At 33.3% G+C, this 20,102-nt stretch overlaps 1 protein-coding gene across 1 annotated transcript in view; it reads left to right on the forward strand.

The window, feature by feature from the left end:
* LOC133653278 (ATP-binding cassette sub-family C member 4-like) overlaps positions 1 to 20,102 on the forward strand; it is a 113,343-nt gene that overhangs the window by 247 nt on the left and 92,994 nt on the right. The window contains exon 2 of the mRNA XM_062052383.1: positions 2,714 to 2,824. Within this exon, the coding sequence (XP_061908367.1) occupies positions 2,714 to 2,824 (111 nt within the window). The remainder of the gene's footprint in view (positions 1 to 2,713; positions 2,825 to 20,102) is intronic.

Genomic DNA, 20,102 nt, shown 5'->3' on the forward strand with positions numbered 1-20,102 from the left:
CCGTTAGCGGTTTTTTGTGTCCAACACGCTAAAAAAGTCCTCCTGACTTCATTAAGTCAAGTTACCGTTGGCAGGCGGACGTGACGTCACTCACGTTTCCTAACCAAAAACATAGGCGAACCAAGTTTAGTCCAATATGAGATATTTGCACCATCAATCGATTACCGTGGACCGTTGAACAACTTATTGGGGGTGTTACCATTTAGTGGTCAATTGTACAGAATATCAATACTGGGACCAAAATTGTTTAATCTTTATACAAACGACATTTTGTAAAGTTACAAAGGACTTCAAGGTAGTTTTATTTGCAGATGATACAACTGCTTTCTGTTCAGGAGAGAACACACAGAAGATAATACAAATAATAACAGAAGAAATGAACAAATTAAAAAGATGGTTTGAAAAAAACAGACTATCTTTGAATCTCAGTCAAACTAAAATAATGCTATTTGGCAATAGTAGGAAAGAGCATCATACGCAAATACAAATAGACGGAGTAGACATCGAAAGTGTAAAAGAAACCAGATTTTTGGGAGTATTAATAGATGATAAAATGAACTGGAAATCTCATATACAAAACATACAACATAAGGGTAGCAAAAAACATTTCAATAATGAATAAAACAAAACACGTCCTGGGCCAAAAATCACTTCATATTCTCTACTGCTCACTAGTGTTACCATATCTGAGTTATTGTGCAGAAATATGGGGAAATAACTACAAATGTGCGCTACATTCGTTAACCGTGTTACAAAAAAGATCAGTTAGAATAATACATAATGTTGGATATAGAGAACATACAAACCCTTTATTTATTAAGTCAAAAATATTAAAGTTTGGTGATTTGGTAAAATCGCAAACAGCTAAAATGATGTACAAAGCAATCTATAACCTGCTACCAAAGAATGTACAACATTTCTTCTCAACTAAAGAGGAGAAATATAACCTTAGAGGAAGAAATAATTTAAAACATTTATATGCACGTACAACACTTAAAACTTTTAGCATAACAGTATGTGGAATTAAATGATGGAATGGATTAAGTAAAGAAGTTAAAAATTGTACTGACATGATCCAGTTTAAGAGGTTGTTTAAATGAATAGTGCTTACAAAGTACAAAGAAGAAGAATTATGAGAAAAACTTCCAACCTTATTGAAAATATTCTTCATCTCAGTATGTTAATAATGACTGAATTAATTAATTACATATTACAAACTGTTGTATATACTAATTCATAGATGTTATTTTATTATATAAAAAGGTCAGTAAATGATTGTATATAATTGTAAATGCTTTGAAGTGGGAAAGGGGTAGGATTAAATAAGCTTTGCTTCTTCCTACTCCTTTTCGGACATGATGTAAATGAAATGATATGAAATTGTGTGATGTATTATGATGTAAACGTGTTCATGTTCGAAATAAACTAAAAGAAAGAAAGAAAGAATATGTACTGTACTGTGAAATCTACTAATACAAGTTTCAATCAATCAATATGAATGTGGTCTGTTGCGAAGATCATACACACTTTATTTATTACCCTTTTTAACAACAACCACTGTGCAAACTTTATTTTTTTTACTACAGTCGGTGCTTAACAACATCATGCAAACTATATTTGTAACAACCACAGTTCAAACTTTATTCATATGTATTTATCACCAAAAATGATTCCCGGGCGCGGCACCGCTGCTGCTCACTGCTCCCCTCACCTCCCAGGGGATGGGACAAATTTCACCACACCTAGTGTGTGTGTGTGACAATTGCTACTTTAACTTCCACTGTGCTTTGCATAATTGGATGAGTACCGTATTTTTCGGACTGTTAAGTGGCAGTTTTTTTCATAGTTTGGCCGGGGGTGCGACTTATACTCAGGAGCGACTTATGTGTGAAATGATGAACACATTAGCGTAAAATATCAAATAATATTATTGATGTCATTCATGTAAGAGACTAGACGTATAAGATTTCATGGGATTTAGCGATTAGGAGTGACAGATTGTTTGGTAAACGTATAGCATGTTCTATATGTTATAGTTATTTGAATGACTCTTACCATAATATGTTACGTTAACATACCAGTTGGTTATTTATGCCTCATATAACGTACACTTATTCAGCCTGTTGTTCACTATTCTTTAGACATTTTAAATTGCCTTTCAAATGTCTATTCTTGCTGTTGGCTTTTATCAAATACATTTCCCCAAAAAATGCGTCTTATACTCCAGTGCGACTTATGTTTTTTTCCTTCTTTATTATGCATTTTCGACCGGTGCGACTTATACTCCGAAAAATACCTGTCAAAAAGGTAACCTCTGTTAAAAAACCCTATATGAAAATTCCAGGAAATATGGATGTTAAGAGCTCTTTTTCTGGTCATTGTAACGTTGCTACTCAACTTAAATAAACAATGAAAAAATACACCCCTGCTTATTCCAGCAAGACAATGCCAAGCCACGTGTTACTACAGCGTGGCTTCATAGTAAAATAGTCTCCCATTAAAAATGTGTGGTGAAATATGAAGGCTAAAATAGCAGAAGGGAGACTGTTGAACAACTTAAAAATGTGTCTCCTCAGTTCCCAAACCTTTACTGAGTGTTGTTAAAAGGAAAGGCCATGTAACACACTGGTAAAAAGCCCCCCCCGTTACACGGCGTGCCAACTTCACTGGTTTTGGGTTTTGTAATATTATGAATCCATCTTGTGGTCGTCAGGTGGCTCAATCCTCTCTTCCGCACCGGATACAAGCGCAGGTTGGAAGAGGAGGACATGTACCCGGTGCTGGAGGAAGACAGCTCAGAGATGCTTGGCCAGGACCTGCAGAGGTACTGTACAACCACAACCACCGTGTCTTTCAAGAAAACTATTGGAAAGAATGAGTCGCAATATCAGTTTGGCATGACTGGTATCGGTTATTGTGTTAGACAACTCAATCAAAGCTTATTATTTAATTCCTCTAATCACATCACAGGGCTGGCCAAGTCTCTGTTATGCCAAATTTGGTGGGGATAGTACCAGTCATGTGATCTGATCCTGTGATAAGGCACCACTTTTCCACATGCAGGCCTCTAATTCTAACTTTTTAAGGCCAAGGCAAGTGTTGCCTTAAAGGAGGGGCTCATATTTTAGGGCACCAAGGCAAACATTATGTTCATTCCAGGCAGGGGCTCCAAATATATACTGTATACATGTGTGTATATATAACTGTTTTTTTATTCATTATTAATATCAACTTGTCAGCTTTTTGTCATTACATGATGCCTTAGAGCAGGGGTGTCCAAACTTTTTCCACTGAGGGCCACACACGGAAAAATTTAAGCATACGGGGGCCATTTTGATATTTTCCATTTTCAAACCATAACAAAATATATAGTTTTTTGTTTTTTTTTAACCTTTAGGGCTCCCAGGGACCAGTCAAGGGTCAAGGGTCTCAGTCATTAAAATTAGGGATGTCCGATAATGGCTTTTTGCCGATATCAGATATTGTCCAACTCTTTAATTACCGATACCAATATCAACCAATACCGATATATACAGTCGTGGAATTAACACATTATTATGCCTAATTTGGACAACCAGGTATGGTGAAGATAAGTTTTTTTTTTTTTAAATAAAATAAAATAAGATAAATAAATTAAAAACATTTTCTTGAATACAAAAGAAAGTAAAACAATATAAAAACAGTTACATAGAAACTAGTAATGAATGAAAATGAGTAAAATTAACTGTTAAAGGTTAGTACTATTAGTGGACCAGCAGCACGCACAATCATGTGTGCTTACGGACTGTATCCCTTGCCGACTGTATTGATATATGTTGATATATAATGTAGGAACCAGAATATTGATAACAGAAATAAACAACCCTTTTGTGTGAATGAGTGTAAATGGGGGAGGGAGGTTTTTTGGGTTGGTGCACTAATTGTAAGTGTGTCTTGTGTTTTTTATGTTGATTTAATAAAAAAAACAAAAAAAAACAACAAAAAAAACGATACCGATAATAAAAAAAAACGATACCGATAATTTCCGATATTACATTTTAAAGCATTTATCGGCCGATAATATCGGCAGGCCGATATTATCGGACATCACTAATTAAAATGTTAAAAATAAGTCAAATTATTATTATTATTTTTTACAGTATATCTCTACATCAACTTCAGGTTGATATCAAGTAAAAAAAAACAACAGGTTTTATGCCTTTTCTGTCAAAGACAACTTTGTTTTTTATAGTAAAACTGAAATATGCAGTATTTAGTAATTACAGCCCTAAAATATCAATAATGCAGGACACCATTGATTTGAATTCTTTAATATTTTTGAGTAATCACAGTGAAAAGTTAAATAAAATCCCACTAAATATATTTGGGATCCAAAAGGTCTCCCACTCATAAAGTGATACATTTTTATTAGTTTTTAAAAAAAAAACTTTTCACACTTAAATTACGAGATCAACTTCAGATATATCTGTCCATTTTACGTTTGAACTATTATTTTGTTTGTTTTATGCTCTTTTGTCAAATAAAACTTTGATGTTTTTATATGGCAACCACACAATATATGCAACATTTTTTCCACATAAAACATTTTAAAGTGACATTTTTTAAGTAATAATTCATTGTAACATAGATTTTTTGTCTTTTTTTTTTTTTTTTCGAGCAATGGCAAAAAAAATAAAAATAAACAAAGACAAAAAAACAGCCTGCATGGCAGTTTTGTGTCAACATTGCAACGTTTTCTCCTTAGATTTCACCTCATTCCACTTTTGTAAAATGTTTATTTTTTATTTTTGCAATACTATCAATTTTGCAATTTTTGCAGAATATGTGGGGGGCCGGTAAACGATTAGCTGCGAGGCCGCAAATGGCCCCCGGGCCGCACTTTGGACACCTCTGCCTTAGAGGGAGGTACTTTTTAAATTATTTATTTATTTAAGTTATGTACATTTATATGTACATGTAGATGATGTATCGAGACAGATCCATTAAGAGTTTGAGCAGAAATATGTCGTATAGGAATGAACTATACACAATAACACATTAACAAAATGCTGTCACATGAATGGTTTTGAAGTAAGACATCTTTGTGACATGAAAAAAACACTAGAAATAAATAAAATAAATAAAACATGGTGTTTACTTTTTAATATCAAAATGAAACACACAGCAGTTTGGCTAATGAAGATGAAGTCTAATTAACAAGTTTGTTCTTTCTTGGTTCAGTACAACAGTTTGACCAACAACAACCAAAAAAACAATCAAATACACAATCTTCATGACAAAACATTATAGCTAGTATTGATGTTTTTTGAACACTGATACAGTTTGTAGTTAAATAAAGGAAGCGTGAACATCCCAGTAAACAAACTAAAGACTTTATAACATCACCTGCTGCATGTTTCCTCACATTAACAACTCCCAAGTCACAGCAGCTGATAGACGCTGTACTGAGAAAATAAAAGCAACATCAAATAGTTGTCCGTATACTTTTAGTGTGGGGACAATATTGTCCACACCTGTCTCCATCTAAACACAGCAGTGTGCTCTTAAACGCACGGCGGGAAGCGAGGGAAAATGAGGTTAAACCAAGCGCGTGGCTCCGTTTACTCCAAGGGGAAGTCTCCGGAGCAAAGTCCGTGTAGTTAGTCCGCCATGATTATCAAGACAAACGACGCTAGTGTGCATGCGCCTGACTTCCTGTTGCCTAAAATACATTAATAAATGACGGTTTTTCGGTAATTGAAAAATTAGATGGTGTTACTAACCGTCTGGAATTTTTATCACAACTAATCATTGCACCTTTTATTGTTACATCCCTCGTCCATTAACAAGTAAAAGTCAAGGGCGGTTGTTCTTGCCGCAGATGTTGGTCTTTTCGTGTTTCGTCTTTTGTGTTTATTGTTTCTGTAATTTAATTTTTTTTGTCTTTTGTGTTTATTTTTTATGTAATTTAAGTTGTTTTGTCTTTTGTTATTTTGTTTGTGTCATAGTGGTTAGGCAGCATACTGTATGTACTGTAGTTGTATGGTGATGTGCTGCATTTATCATGATCAATATTAATATGAAGGTGTCTGTTACTACATTATATACAAATATATATATATATATATATATATATATATATATATATATATATATATATATATATATATATATATATATATATATATATATATATATATATATATATATATATATATATATATATATATATATATATACTTGCAGTGTGTATATTGTACATATTACATATTGTTATGAAGCTGTCTATTACTACAGTATATTAAGGCTGCAACAACTAATTGATTAAATCGATTAAAATCGATTATTAAAATAGTTGCCGATTAATTTAGTCATCGATTCGTTGGATCTATGCTATGCGCAGAGTTTTTTGTATTTATTTTTTAAATACATTTTTATTTTTATTTTTATTTTATTTTATTTTTTTAATAAACCTTTATTTATAAACTGCAACATTTACAAACAGCTGAGAAACAATAATCAAAATAAGTATGGTGCCAGTATGCTGGTTTTTTTCAATAAAATACCGGATAGGATAGAAATCTTTTATCCGATTATTAATCGATTAATCAAAGTAATAATCGACAGATTAATCGATTATCAAATTAATCGTTAGTTGCAGCCCTACAGTATATATATATATACTTGCAGTGTGTATGTTGTACATATTACATATTGTTATGAAGGTGTCTGTTACTACATGATATATATACTTGCAGTGTGCATATTGTACATATTAGATATTGTTATGAAGGTGTCTGTTACTACATGATATATATACTTGCAGTGTGTTAATTGTACATATAACATATTGTTATGAAGGTGTCTGTTACTACATTATATATATACTTGCAGTGTGTATATTGTACATATTACATATTGTTATGAAGGTGTCTGTTACTACATTATATATATACTTGCAGTGTGTATATTGTACATATTACATATTGTTATGAAGGTGTCTGTTACTACATTATATATATACTTGCAGTGTGTATATTGTACATATTACATATTGTTATGAAGGTGTCTGTTACTACATGATATATATACTTGCAGTGTGCATATTGTACATATTAGATATTGTTATGAAGGTGTCTGTTACTACATGATATATATACTTGCAGTGTGTATATTGTACATATTACATATTGTTACGAAGGTGTCTGTTACTACATTAAATATATACTTGCAGTGTGTATATTGTACATATTACATATTGTTACAAAGGTGTCTGTTACTACATTAAATATATACTTGCAGTGTGTATATTGTACATATTACATATTGTTATGAAGGTGTCTGTTACTACATTATATATATACTTGCAGTGTGTATATTGTACATATTACATATTGTTATGAAGGTGTCTGTTACTACATTATATATATACTTGCAGTGTGTATATTGTACATATTACATATTGTTATGAAGGTGTCTGTTACTACATTATATATATACTTGCAGTGTGTATATTGTACATATTACATATTGTTATGAAGGTGTCTGTTACTACATGATATATATACTTGCAGTGTGCATATTGTACATATTAGATATTGTTGTGAAGGTGTCTGTTACTACATGATATATATACTTGCAGTGTGTATATTGTACATATTACATATTGTTACGAAGGTGTCTGTTACTACATTAAATATATACTTGCAGTGTGTATATTGTACATATTACATATTGTTACGAAGGTGTCTGTTACTACATTAAATATATACTTGCAGTGTGTATATTGTACATATTACATATTGTTATGAAGGTGTCTGTTACTACATTATATATATACTTGCAGTGTGTTAATTGTACATATAACATATTGTTATGAAGGTGTCTGTTACTACATTATATATATACTTGCAGTGTGTATATTGTACATATTACATATTGTTATGAAGGTGTCTGTTACTACATTATATATATACTTGCAGTGTGTATATTGTACATATTACATATTGTTATGAAGGTGTCTGTTACTACATGATATATATACTTGCAGTGTGCATATTGTACATATTAGATATTGTTATGAAGGTGTCTGTTACTACATGATATATATACTTGCAGTGTGTATATTGTACATATTACATATTGTTATGAAGGTGTCTGTTACTACATGATATATATACTTACAGTGTGTATATTGTACATATTACATATTGTTACGAAGGTGTCTGTTACTACATTAAATATATACTTGCAGTGTGTATATTGTACATATTACATATTGTTATGAAGGTGTCTGTTACTACATTATATATATACTTGCAGTGTGTATATTGTACATATTACATATTGTTATGAAGGTGTCTGTTACTACATTATATATATACTTGCAGTGTGTATATTGTACATATTACATATTGTTATGAAGGTGTCTGTTACTACATTATATATATACTTGCAGTGTGTATATTGTACATATTACATATTGTTATGAAGGTGTCTGTTACTACATTATATATATACTTGCAGTGTGTATATTGTACATATTACATATTGTTATGAAGGTGTCTGTTACTACATTATATCTATATACTTGCAGTGTGTATACTGTACATATTACATATTGTTATGAAGGTGTCTGTTACTACATTATATATATACTTGCAGTGTGTATATTGTACATATTACATATTGTTATGAAGGTGTCTGTTACTACATTATATATATACTTGCAGTGTGTATATTGTACATATTACATATTGTTATGAAGGTGTCTGTTACTACATTATATATATACTTGCAGTGTGTATATTGTACATATTACATATTGTTGTGAAGGTGTCTGTTACTACATTATATATATACTTGCAGTGTGTATATTGTACATATTACATATTGTTATGAAGGTGTCTGTTACTACATTATATATATATACTTGCAGTGTGTATACTGTACATATTACATATTGTTATGAAGGTGTCTGTTACTACATTATATATATACTTGCAGTGTGTATATTGTACATATTACATATTGTTATGAGGGTGTCTGTTAGTACATTATATATATACTTGCAGTGTGTATATTGTACATATTACATATTGTTATGAGGGTGTCTGTTACTACATGATATATATATACTTGCAGTGTGTATATAAAATGTTGATGGAGAGTTTTGAAGTTGTTTTAGAGGCTTTGAAGGCTACAACAGTGACACCCATTATCCGCATCTAGCAAGCGTTTTTTATCATCTTTAGGATCCTAAAAAAATGTGTTCTTGTCTCTCATAATGTGATCGATAGGCAAAATAAAAATAAAAAGTGCAGTGTAACAGCAACCCTTGTGAGGTTGTGGGTCAAAGATTGCCAACATGACTGTGCAAAACGTGACCTTTCCCAGTGTACAGTGTCGGGTTAATGACTCACTCTTAGGCTTGACTATCCTTATTTCACACAAGATACAATTTGACGACTGGAGGACAGTTTCATCTCAACCAGGGACGTTTCCCAGCCAAATGTGAGGCGTTCAATTGCCGTTGTAATGCAATGAAAGGCCAGGGCGGAAATGTTGTTAATCCCAATTCCTCGCCATGTCACCATGACAGGGAGCTGCTTGTGTTCTGGTGACCGCGAAGAAAGACATTTCTCCACTAATTCCTGGATTGCAGCCACAGTTTTTAAAAGCGTATAAAAGTGCGGCGTCTCGTTTGTGTGTCAATCGATTTTATTCCCTGAGAGAAACGATGGTTCTGGAGTTGTCCGCTGTCAACTATTCTACATTTCAACTTGATCATCAAGGTGTTCTAACTTGAGTGTTCACTTTTTTTGTATTTTTATACAGTATATACTTTGGCCGATAGTTGCACAAACTTAGCCAGTGACGTTGCTGGATTGCTTTGAAACATTAAAGCAGTCAATGATAAACACAAAAGTGATGATAATAGGAGATTAATAAACTAACGCAATGCAAATAATGCAATAATAGTGCAATAAACTAACGCAATGCAAAACCATGGCTGATAAATAACTGCACGTCAATAAACTAACGCAATGCAAATAATGCAATAATAGTGCAATAAACTAACGCAATGCAAATAATGCAATAATAGTGCAATAAACTAAAGCAATGCAATAATAGTGCAATAAACTAACGCAATGCAAATAATGCAATAATAGTGCAATAAACTAACGCAATGCAAATAATGCAATAATAGTGCAATAAACTAACGCAATGCAAAACCATGGCTGATAAATAACTGCACGTCAATAAACTAATGCAATGCAAATAATGCAATAACAGTGCAATAAACTAACGCAATGCAAGTAATGCAATAATAGTGCAATAAACTAACACAATGCAAATAATGCAATAATAGTGCAATAAACTAACGCAATGCAAAACCATGGCTGATAAATAACTGCACGTCAATAAACTAACGCAATGCAAATAATGCAATAATAGTGCAATAAACTAACGCAATGCAAATAATGCAATAATAGTGCAATAAACTAACGCAATGCAAAACCATGACTGACTAACTGCACGTCAATAAACTAATGCAATGCAAATAATGCAGTAATAGTGCAATAAACTAACGCAATGCAAGTAATGCAATAATAGTGCAATAAACTAACGCAATGCAAATAATGCAATAATAGTGCAATAAACTAACGCAATGCAAATAATGCAATAATAGTGCAATAAACTAACGCAATGCAATAATAGTGCAATAAACTAACGCAATGCAAATAATGCAATAATAGTGCAATAAACTAACGCAATGCAAAACCATGGCTGATAAATAACTGCACGTCAATAAACTAATGCAATGCAAATAATGCAATAACAGTGCAATAAACTAACGCAATGCAAGTAATGCAATAATAGTGCAATAAACTAACACAATGCAAATAATGCAATAATAGTGCAATAAACTAACGCAATGCAAAACCATGGCTGATAAATAACTGCACGTCAATAAACTAACGCAATGCAAATAATGCAATAATAGTGCAATAAACTAACGCAATGCAAATAATGCAATAATAGTGCAATAAACTAACGCAATGCAAAACCATGACTGACTAACTGCACGTCAATAAACTAATGCAATGCAAATAATGCAGTAATAGTGCAATAAACTAACGCAATGCAAGTAATGCAATAATAGTGCAATAAACTAACGCAATGCAAATAATGCAATAATAGTGCAATAAACTAACGCAATGCAAAACCATGACTGACTAACTGCACGTCAATAAACTAATGCAATGCAAATAATGCAGTAATAGTGCAATAAACTAACGCAATGCAAGTAATGCAATAATAGTGCAATAAACTAACGCAATGCAAATAATGCAATAATAGTGCAATAAACTAACGCAATGCAAATAATGCAATAATAGTGCAATAAACTAACGCAATGCAATAATAGTGCAATAAACTAACGCAATGCAAATAATGCAATAATAGTGCAATAAACTAACGCAATGCAAAACCATGGCTGATAAATAACTGCACGTCAATAAACTAATGCAATGCAAATAATGCAATAACAGTGCAATAAACTAACGCAATGCAAGTAATGCAATAATAGTGCAATGAACTAACACAATGCAAATAATGCAATAATAGTGCAATAAACTAACGCAATGCAAAACCATGGCTGATAAATAACTGCACGTCAATAAACTAACGCAATGCAAATAATGCAATAATAGTGCAATAAACTAACGCAATGCAAATAATGCAATAATAGTGCAATAAACTAACGCAATGCAAAACCATGACTGACTAACTGCACGTCAATAAACTAATGCAATGCAAATAATGCAGTAATAGTGCAATAAACTAACGCAATGCAAGTAATGCAATAATAGTGCAATAAACTAACGCAATGCAAAACCATGGCTGATAAATAACTGCACGTCAATAAACTAACGCAATGCAAATAATGCAATAATAGTGCAATAAACTAACGCAATGCAAATAATGCAATAATAGTGCAATAAACTAACGCAATGCAATAATAGTGCAATAAACTAACGCAATGCAAATAATGCAATAATAGTGCAATAAACTAACGCAATGCAAATAATGCAATAATAGTGCAATAAACTAACGCAATGCAAAACCATGGCTGATAAATAACTGCACGTCAATAAACTAATGCAATGCAAATAATGCAATAACAGTGCAATAAACTAACGCAATGCAAGTAATGCAATAATAGTGCAATAAACTAACACAATGCAAATAATGCAATAATAGTGCAATAAACTAACGCAGTGCAAATAATGCAATAATAGTGCAATAAACTAACGCAATGCAAAACCATGGCTGATAAATAACTGCACGTCAATAAACTAACGCAATGCAAATAATGCAATAATAGTGCAATAAACTAACGCAATGCAAATAATGCAGTAATAGTGCAATAAACTAACGCAATGCAAGTAATGCAATAATAGTGCAATAAACTAATGCAATGCAAATAATGCAATAATAGTGCAATAAACTAACGCAATGCAAATAATGCAATAATAGTGCAATAAACTAACGCAATGCAAATAATGCAATAATAGTGCAATAAACTAACGCAATGCAAATAATGCAATAATAGTGCAATAAACTAACGCAATGCAAATAATGCAAAAATAGTGCAATAAACTAACGCAATGCAAATAATGCAATAATAGTGCAATAAACTAACGCAATGGTGACACTGCTCATTCACTGGGCGCTAATGCCGAGCTAGCTTTTAAAGGTGCTGTTTGCAACTTGCTCACAGTAACATTTTTCAAAGACAAGCACCATTGGCTAGCTTATGCTACCATCAGAGAAGTCATTTTGATAGTAGGCTAATATAGCTAATCTAGACACTTACATCATGTGTTGTCTTCATTATAACACTTACAGTATATAAAACTTTTAAAGTCATTTTGATAGAAGGCTAATATAGCTAATATAGACACTTACATAATTACAATATATAAAACTTTTAAAGACACTTATATAAGACTTAAATTAATTTTGATAGTAGGCTAATATAGACACTTACATCATGTGTTGTCTACATTATAACACTTATATAAGACTTTTAAAGTCATTTTGATAGTAGGCTAATATAGCTAATATAGACACTTACATCATGTGTTGCCTTCATTATAACACTTATATAAGACTTTTAAAGTCATTTTGATAGTAGGCTAATATAACTAATATAGACACTTACATCATTGTCCAGGCCTGCTGTGTGCGTGTGCGTGTGTGTGTGTGTGTGTGTGTGTGTGTGTGTGTGTGTGTGTGTGTGTGTGTGTGTGTGTGTGTGTGTGTGTGTGTGTGTGTTGTGTGTGTTGTGTGTGTGTGTGTGTGTGTGTGTGTGTGTGTGTGTCTGTATAGTCCCCTGGCCTATACCATCCACCGCGTAGTTACGTCATTACATCCTAAGAGAGCAGGATATACCGCTTAAAGTTAGCGCCCTCAGGGCAACTGTGTAAATGTCGCAAACAACCCCTTTTAAATACTAACATGAATACAAGATCCATTGTCTTTCTTTCCTTGTTACCTGAACAAACATTTGTGTATACAAACTTGTGCAAACACATTGCCGTCTGAGCAACTAAGATATTCACTTGTGCACGTTGAACCTACAGGCTGTGTGACAGATGTATTTCATGTTAAATAAACCTTGGTTGGAATATATTAGTCCAGAAGTACTTTTAGAGCACATTACACAATAATAATAATAACAGTAATAATATTTTTCACAATAACCGTGATATAAAATGTTCATCTTGTTACTTTAGGGTTGTTATATGTTTTCTTAGTACCATATTTTCCGGACTATGTTAGCTGCACCCACAACATTTTAGAATAGAAAATATTTTTCCATATATTAGCCGCACCAGACTATAAGCCGCAGATATATACGTTGCAAAATTAGTTATTTACACAAAGATTTTTTAAATGGTTATTTACATACCTTAAGTGTTTCCAAACGGTGTCTGTTACAAGGCAGTAAAACGGCTGATCAAACAAAACGCAAGTCATGGTCATGGACCCACTAGCTGCGGAAGCTAGCTCTCCAGTCAGCTAAACAGACTCTATACCTCCAAGGTGGCGTTTTGGTGAATTTACCGAGGAATTTGTGAAACGGAAACAATACAAAAAGAATGCCATTGTAAGTTAATAATACTTACCCAGACACTCAAAAATGTGTTAGCATGATAGCTAGCTTGATTAAATTACAGTAGCGTATGGTACTTATTTTTGTAATCAACCTGAGGTTTATGTGTGCAGTGTTTCCCATAAACTGCCAAGATACCTGTGGCGGTGGGGGCGTGGCTATGGGCGTGGTCACCATGACATCATCGAGTAATTTGCATAATTTACTACAATGATATGATTTTCTCTAAAAAGGCTCAAAAAATGTATACTTACTAATTAATAATAACAGTTTTTTTTAAAACGTCCATCCATCCATTTTACAATATAATTACAACACTTTATGTACATATTTATATACAGATTTGAACAATAAGTTATTCACTGAAATATATTTATTAATTGTGGTTCTTACAAAAAATATATCTTATAAAATATAAAAGCTAAAATGTCTCAAAGCTCTGCCCCTTTAATTAGTGCATACTAAATAATTTAACTTTAGCCTACTACTACAAGCATATTATTTACCAGCAACATAAAGTGAAACAGGTGTCCTGCCACAGTCAGTAACAAATAAACAGAAAACAGTAGTGGTGGTAGATAGACACAGAGCTTCATCAAACATCTGATCCGTCTCTCTCCAGCTGTCCTTTCAAAATAAATGCATTCAAATCCCGAAAATAAAAATTAAGAAAATCCGAGTCGGTGCTGCAAACTGCACAAGTTCGGACCACTTTTGAACTTGTTTGCCAAGACGTCTTACCCTCGTATTTTGATCCGGTCGGTCCGTTTTTCTTTTACTTCGTCGTCGTCGTCTTCTTCTTCTTCTTCTTCTTCTGGCCCACCAAGTGAATTAAGTGCTATTGGCGGAGTTATTATGCATAGTAGGCTACTGCCACCTACTGCACCGGAATTGTAACTACAAGCTACATTCACAGACAGAGTCCCATTGCTTTTATGAGTGGTCGAGCGAGTCAAAAGCCGAAAAATCTGTCGCTGTCCGGCTTGGCTGCGTGGGGGCGGTGGCCCCGGCCCCTGGTTCCCTGGGCACCACACCTACTGTTTGTGGGTTTGGCTCTCGGGGAGGCTGGGGCCGTACTCTGGCTCCCACACACACACTCCATAGTCAAATGTATTGTACATACAAATCCACATATACTCACATACATACATACACACATACATAGGTACTACGCTCCCACATACATATATAACTAATATAATATATATATATATATATATATATATATATATATATATATATATATATATATATATATATATATATATATATAACTAATATAGACACTTACGTCATGTGTTGTCTTCATTATAAGACTTATATAAAACTTTTAAAGTCATTTTGATAGTAGGTAATATAGCTAATATAGACACTTACATCATGTGTTGCCTTCATTATAACACTTATATAAGACTTTAAAAGTCATTTTGATAGTAGGCTAATATAACTAATATAGACACTTACATCATGTGTTGTCTTCATTATAACACTTATATAAGGCTTGTAAAGTCATTTTGATAGTAGGCTAATATAGCTAATATAGACACTTACATCATGTGTTGCCTTCATTATAACACTTATATAAGACTTAAAGTAATTTTGATAGTAGGCTAATTTAACTAATATAGACACTTACATCATGTGTTGTATTCATTATAACACTTATATAAGACTTTAAAAGTAATTTTGATAGTAGGCTAATATAACTAATATAGACACTTACGTCATGTGTTGTCTTCATTATAACACTTATATAAGACTTAAAGTAATTTTGATAGTAGGCTAATATAGCTAATATAAACACTTACATCATGTGTTGCCTTCATTATAACACTTATATAAGACTTTAAAAGTAATTTTGATAGTAGGCTAATATAGCTAATATAGACACTTACATCATGTGTTGCCTTCATTATAACACTTATATAAGACTTTTAAAGTCATTTTGATAGTAGGCTAATATAGCTAATATAGACACTTACATCATGTGTTGTCTTCATTATAACACTTATATAAGACTTTTAAAGTCATTTTGATAGTAGGCTAACATAGCTGATATAGACACTTACATCATGTGTTGTCTTCATTATAACACTTATATAAGACTTTTAAAGTCATTTTGATAGTAGGCTAATATAACTAATATAGACACTTACATCATGTGTTGTCTTCATTATAACACGTATATAAGACTTTTAAAGTCATTTTGATAGTAGGCCAATTTAACTAATAGAAACTTACGTCATGTGTTGTCTTCATTATAACACTTATATAAGACTTTTAAAGTCATTTTGATGGTAGGCTAATACAACTAATATAGACACTTACGTCATATAAGACTTTAAAAGCCATTTTGATAGGCTAATATAACTAATATAGACACTTACGTCATGTGTTGTCTTCATTATAAGACTTATATAAGACTTTTAAAGTCATTTTGATAGTAGGCTAATATAACTAACATATGATTTCATATCATTTGTCAAACTCTCCTTAGGTTGGATATAGTTATTGAATATGATTCAAATCATGAGTAAAATTACTAATTCAGCGTTAATATTTGGGGCCCCTTTGTAGTGGAAAAGTTGCTCATTTGAAGTTTCACTTTGAAGAAATATTTCATCACTCTCCAGTCGCTCAAATCAGATTAGAAGTGCAGCTAATCGGTCATGTGATTACTTTCTCCTTCCTGTCTGCTTGCGACATCACTTTACTATTAGAGTTGCATCATACATTCTGCTATTAGAGTTGCGTCATACATTCTGCTATTAGAGTTGCGTCATACATTCTGCTATTAGAGTTGCGTCATACATTCTGCTATTAGAGTTGCGTCATACATTCTGCTATTAGAGTTGCGTCATACATTCTGCTATTAGAGTTGCGTCATACATTCTGCTATTAGAGTTGCGTCATACATTCTGCTATTAGAGTTGCGTCATACATTCTGCTATTAGAGTTGCGTCATACATTCTGCTATTAGAGTTGCATCATACATTCTGCTATTAGAGTTGCGTCATACATTCTGCTATTAGAGTTGCGTCATACATTCTGCCATTAGAGTTGCGTCATACATTCTGCTATTAGAGTTGCGTCATACATTCTGCTATTAGAGTTGCGTCATACATTCTGCTATTAGAGTTGCGTCATACATTCTGCTATTAGAGTTGCGTCATACATTCTGCTATTAGAGTTGCGTCATACATTCTGCTATTAGAGTTGCGTCATACATTCTGCTATTAGAGTTGCATCATACATTCTGCTATTAGAGTTGCGTCATACATTCTGCTATTAGAGTTGCGTCATACATTCTGCTATTAGAGTTGCGTCATACATTCTGCTATTAGAGTTGCGTCATACATTCTGCTATTAGAGTTGCGTCATACATTCTGCTATTAGAGTTGCGTCATACATTCTGCTATTAGAGTTGCGTCATACATTCTGCTATTAGAGTTGCGTCATACATTCTGCTATTAGAGTTGCGTCATACATTCTGCTATTAGAGTTGCGTCATACATTCTGCTATTAGAGTTGCATCATACATTCTGCTATTAGAGTTGCGTCATACATTCTGCTATTAGAGTTGCGTCATACATTCTGCTATTAGAGTTGCGTCATACATTCTGCTATTAGAGTTGCGTCATACATTCTGCTATTAGAGTTGCGTCATACATTCTGCTATTAGAGTTGCATCATACATTCTGCTATTAGAGTTGCGTCATACATTCTGCTATTAGAGTTGCGTCATACATTCTGCTATTAGAGTTGCGTCATACATTCTGCTATTAGAGTTGCGTCATACATTCTGCTATTAGAGTTGCGTCATACATCACTTTACTATTAGAGTTGCATCATACATTCTGCTATTAGAGTTGCGTCATACATTCTGCTATTAAAGTTGCGTCATATGTTCTGCTATTAGAGTTGCGTCATACATTCTGCTATTAGAGTTGCGTCATACATTCTGCTATTAGAGTTGCGTCATACATTCTGCTATTAGAGTTGCGTCATACATTCTGCTATTAGAGTTGCGTCATACATTCTGCTATTAGAGTTGCGTCATACATTCTGCTATTAGAGTTGCGTCATACATTCTGCTATTAGAGTTGCGTCATACATTCTGCTATTAGAGTTGCGTCATACATTCTGCTATTAGAGTTGCGTCATACATTCTGCTATTAGAGTTGCGTCATACATTCTGCTATTAGAGTTGCATCATACATTCTGCTATTAGAGTTGCGTCATACATTCTGCTATTAGAGTTGCGTCATACATTCTGCCATTAGAGTTGCGTCATACATTCTGCCATTAGAGTTGCGTCATACATTCTGCTATTAGAGTTGCGTCATACATTCTGCTATTAGAGTTGCGTCATACATTCTGCTATTAGAGTTGCGTCATACATTCTGCTATTAGAGTTGCGTCATACATTCTGCTATTAGAGTTGCGTCATACATTCTGCTATTAGAGTTGCATCATACATTCTGCTATTAGAGTTGCGTCATACATTCTGCTATTAGAGTTGCGTCATACATTCTGCCATTAGAGTTGCGTCATACATTCTGCTATTAGAGTTGCGTCATACATTCTGCTATTAGAGTTGCGTCATACATTCTGCTATTAGAGTTGCGTCATACATTCTGCTATTAGAGTTGCGTCATACATTCTGCTATTAGAGTTGCGTCATACATTCTGCTATTAGAGTTGCGTCATACATTCTGCTATTAGAGTTGCATCATACATTCTGCTATTAGAGTTGCGTCATACATTCTGCTATTAGAGTTGCGTCATACATTCTGCTATTAGAGTTGCGTCATACATTCTGCTATTAGAGTTGCGTCATACATTCTGCTATTAGAGTTGCGTCATACATTCTGCTATTAGAGTTGCGTCATACATTCTGCTATTAGAGTTGCGTCATACATTCTGCTATTAGAGTTGCGTCATACATTCTGCTATTAGAGTTGCGTCATACATTCTGCTATTAGAGTTGCGTCATACATTCTGCTATTAGAGTTGCGTCATACATTCTGCTATTAGAGTTGCATCATACATTCTGCTATTAGAGTTGCGTCATACATTCTGCTATTAGAGTTGCGTCATACATTCTGCTATTAGAGTTGCGTCATACATTCTGCTATTAGAGTTGCGTCATACATTCTGCTATTAGAGTTGCGTCATACATTCTGCTATTAGAGTTGCATCATACATTCTGCTATTAGAGTTGCGTCATACATTCTGCTATTAGAGTTGCGTCATACATTCTGCTATTAGAGTTGCGTCATACATTCTGCTATTAGAGTTGCGTCATACATTCTGCTATTAGAGTTGCGTCATACATCACTTTACTATTAGAGTTGCATCATACATTCTGCTATTAGAGTTGCGTCATACATTCTGCTATTAAAGTTGCGTCATATGTTCTGCTATTAGAGTTGCGTCATACATTCTGCTATTAGAGTTGCGTCATACATTCTGCTATTAGAGTTGCGTCATACATTCTGCTATTAGAGTTGCGTCATACATTCTGCTATTAGAGTTGCGTCATACATTCTGCTATTAGAGTTGCGTCATACGTTCTGCTATTAGAGTTGCGTCATACATTCTGCTTGTAGATAGACAGCAATGCTTTTAAAGAGATATTAATTTGACATTGCTTATCATTGTGGTGATTGGCTATCACAACTGTCTTATCCAGCAGAATACACACAGGGCTGGCGACAAGCCAGCTGAAATCTGATTGGATAAAAGCTCTTACGTAAAAACAAGCAACACCGCAGCCTAATAAGACATGAAGAGAATATGATGAATACTTTATAGAAAGTAGATTGAAATGAACTTTTATTAATCTATGATCATGATTTATGTTCGGCCAGCAGAGAAGGCCTTGCTGGCCCTAAGGCCACACCACTGGATATCACGATACCAAACTAATCAAATT

The sequence above is a fragment of the Entelurus aequoreus genome, linkage group LG07 (assembly GCF_033978785.1).
Source record: "Entelurus aequoreus isolate RoL-2023_Sb linkage group LG07, RoL_Eaeq_v1.1, whole genome shotgun sequence".
Lineage (NCBI taxonomy): Eukaryota > Metazoa > Chordata > Actinopteri > Syngnathiformes > Syngnathidae > Entelurus > Entelurus aequoreus.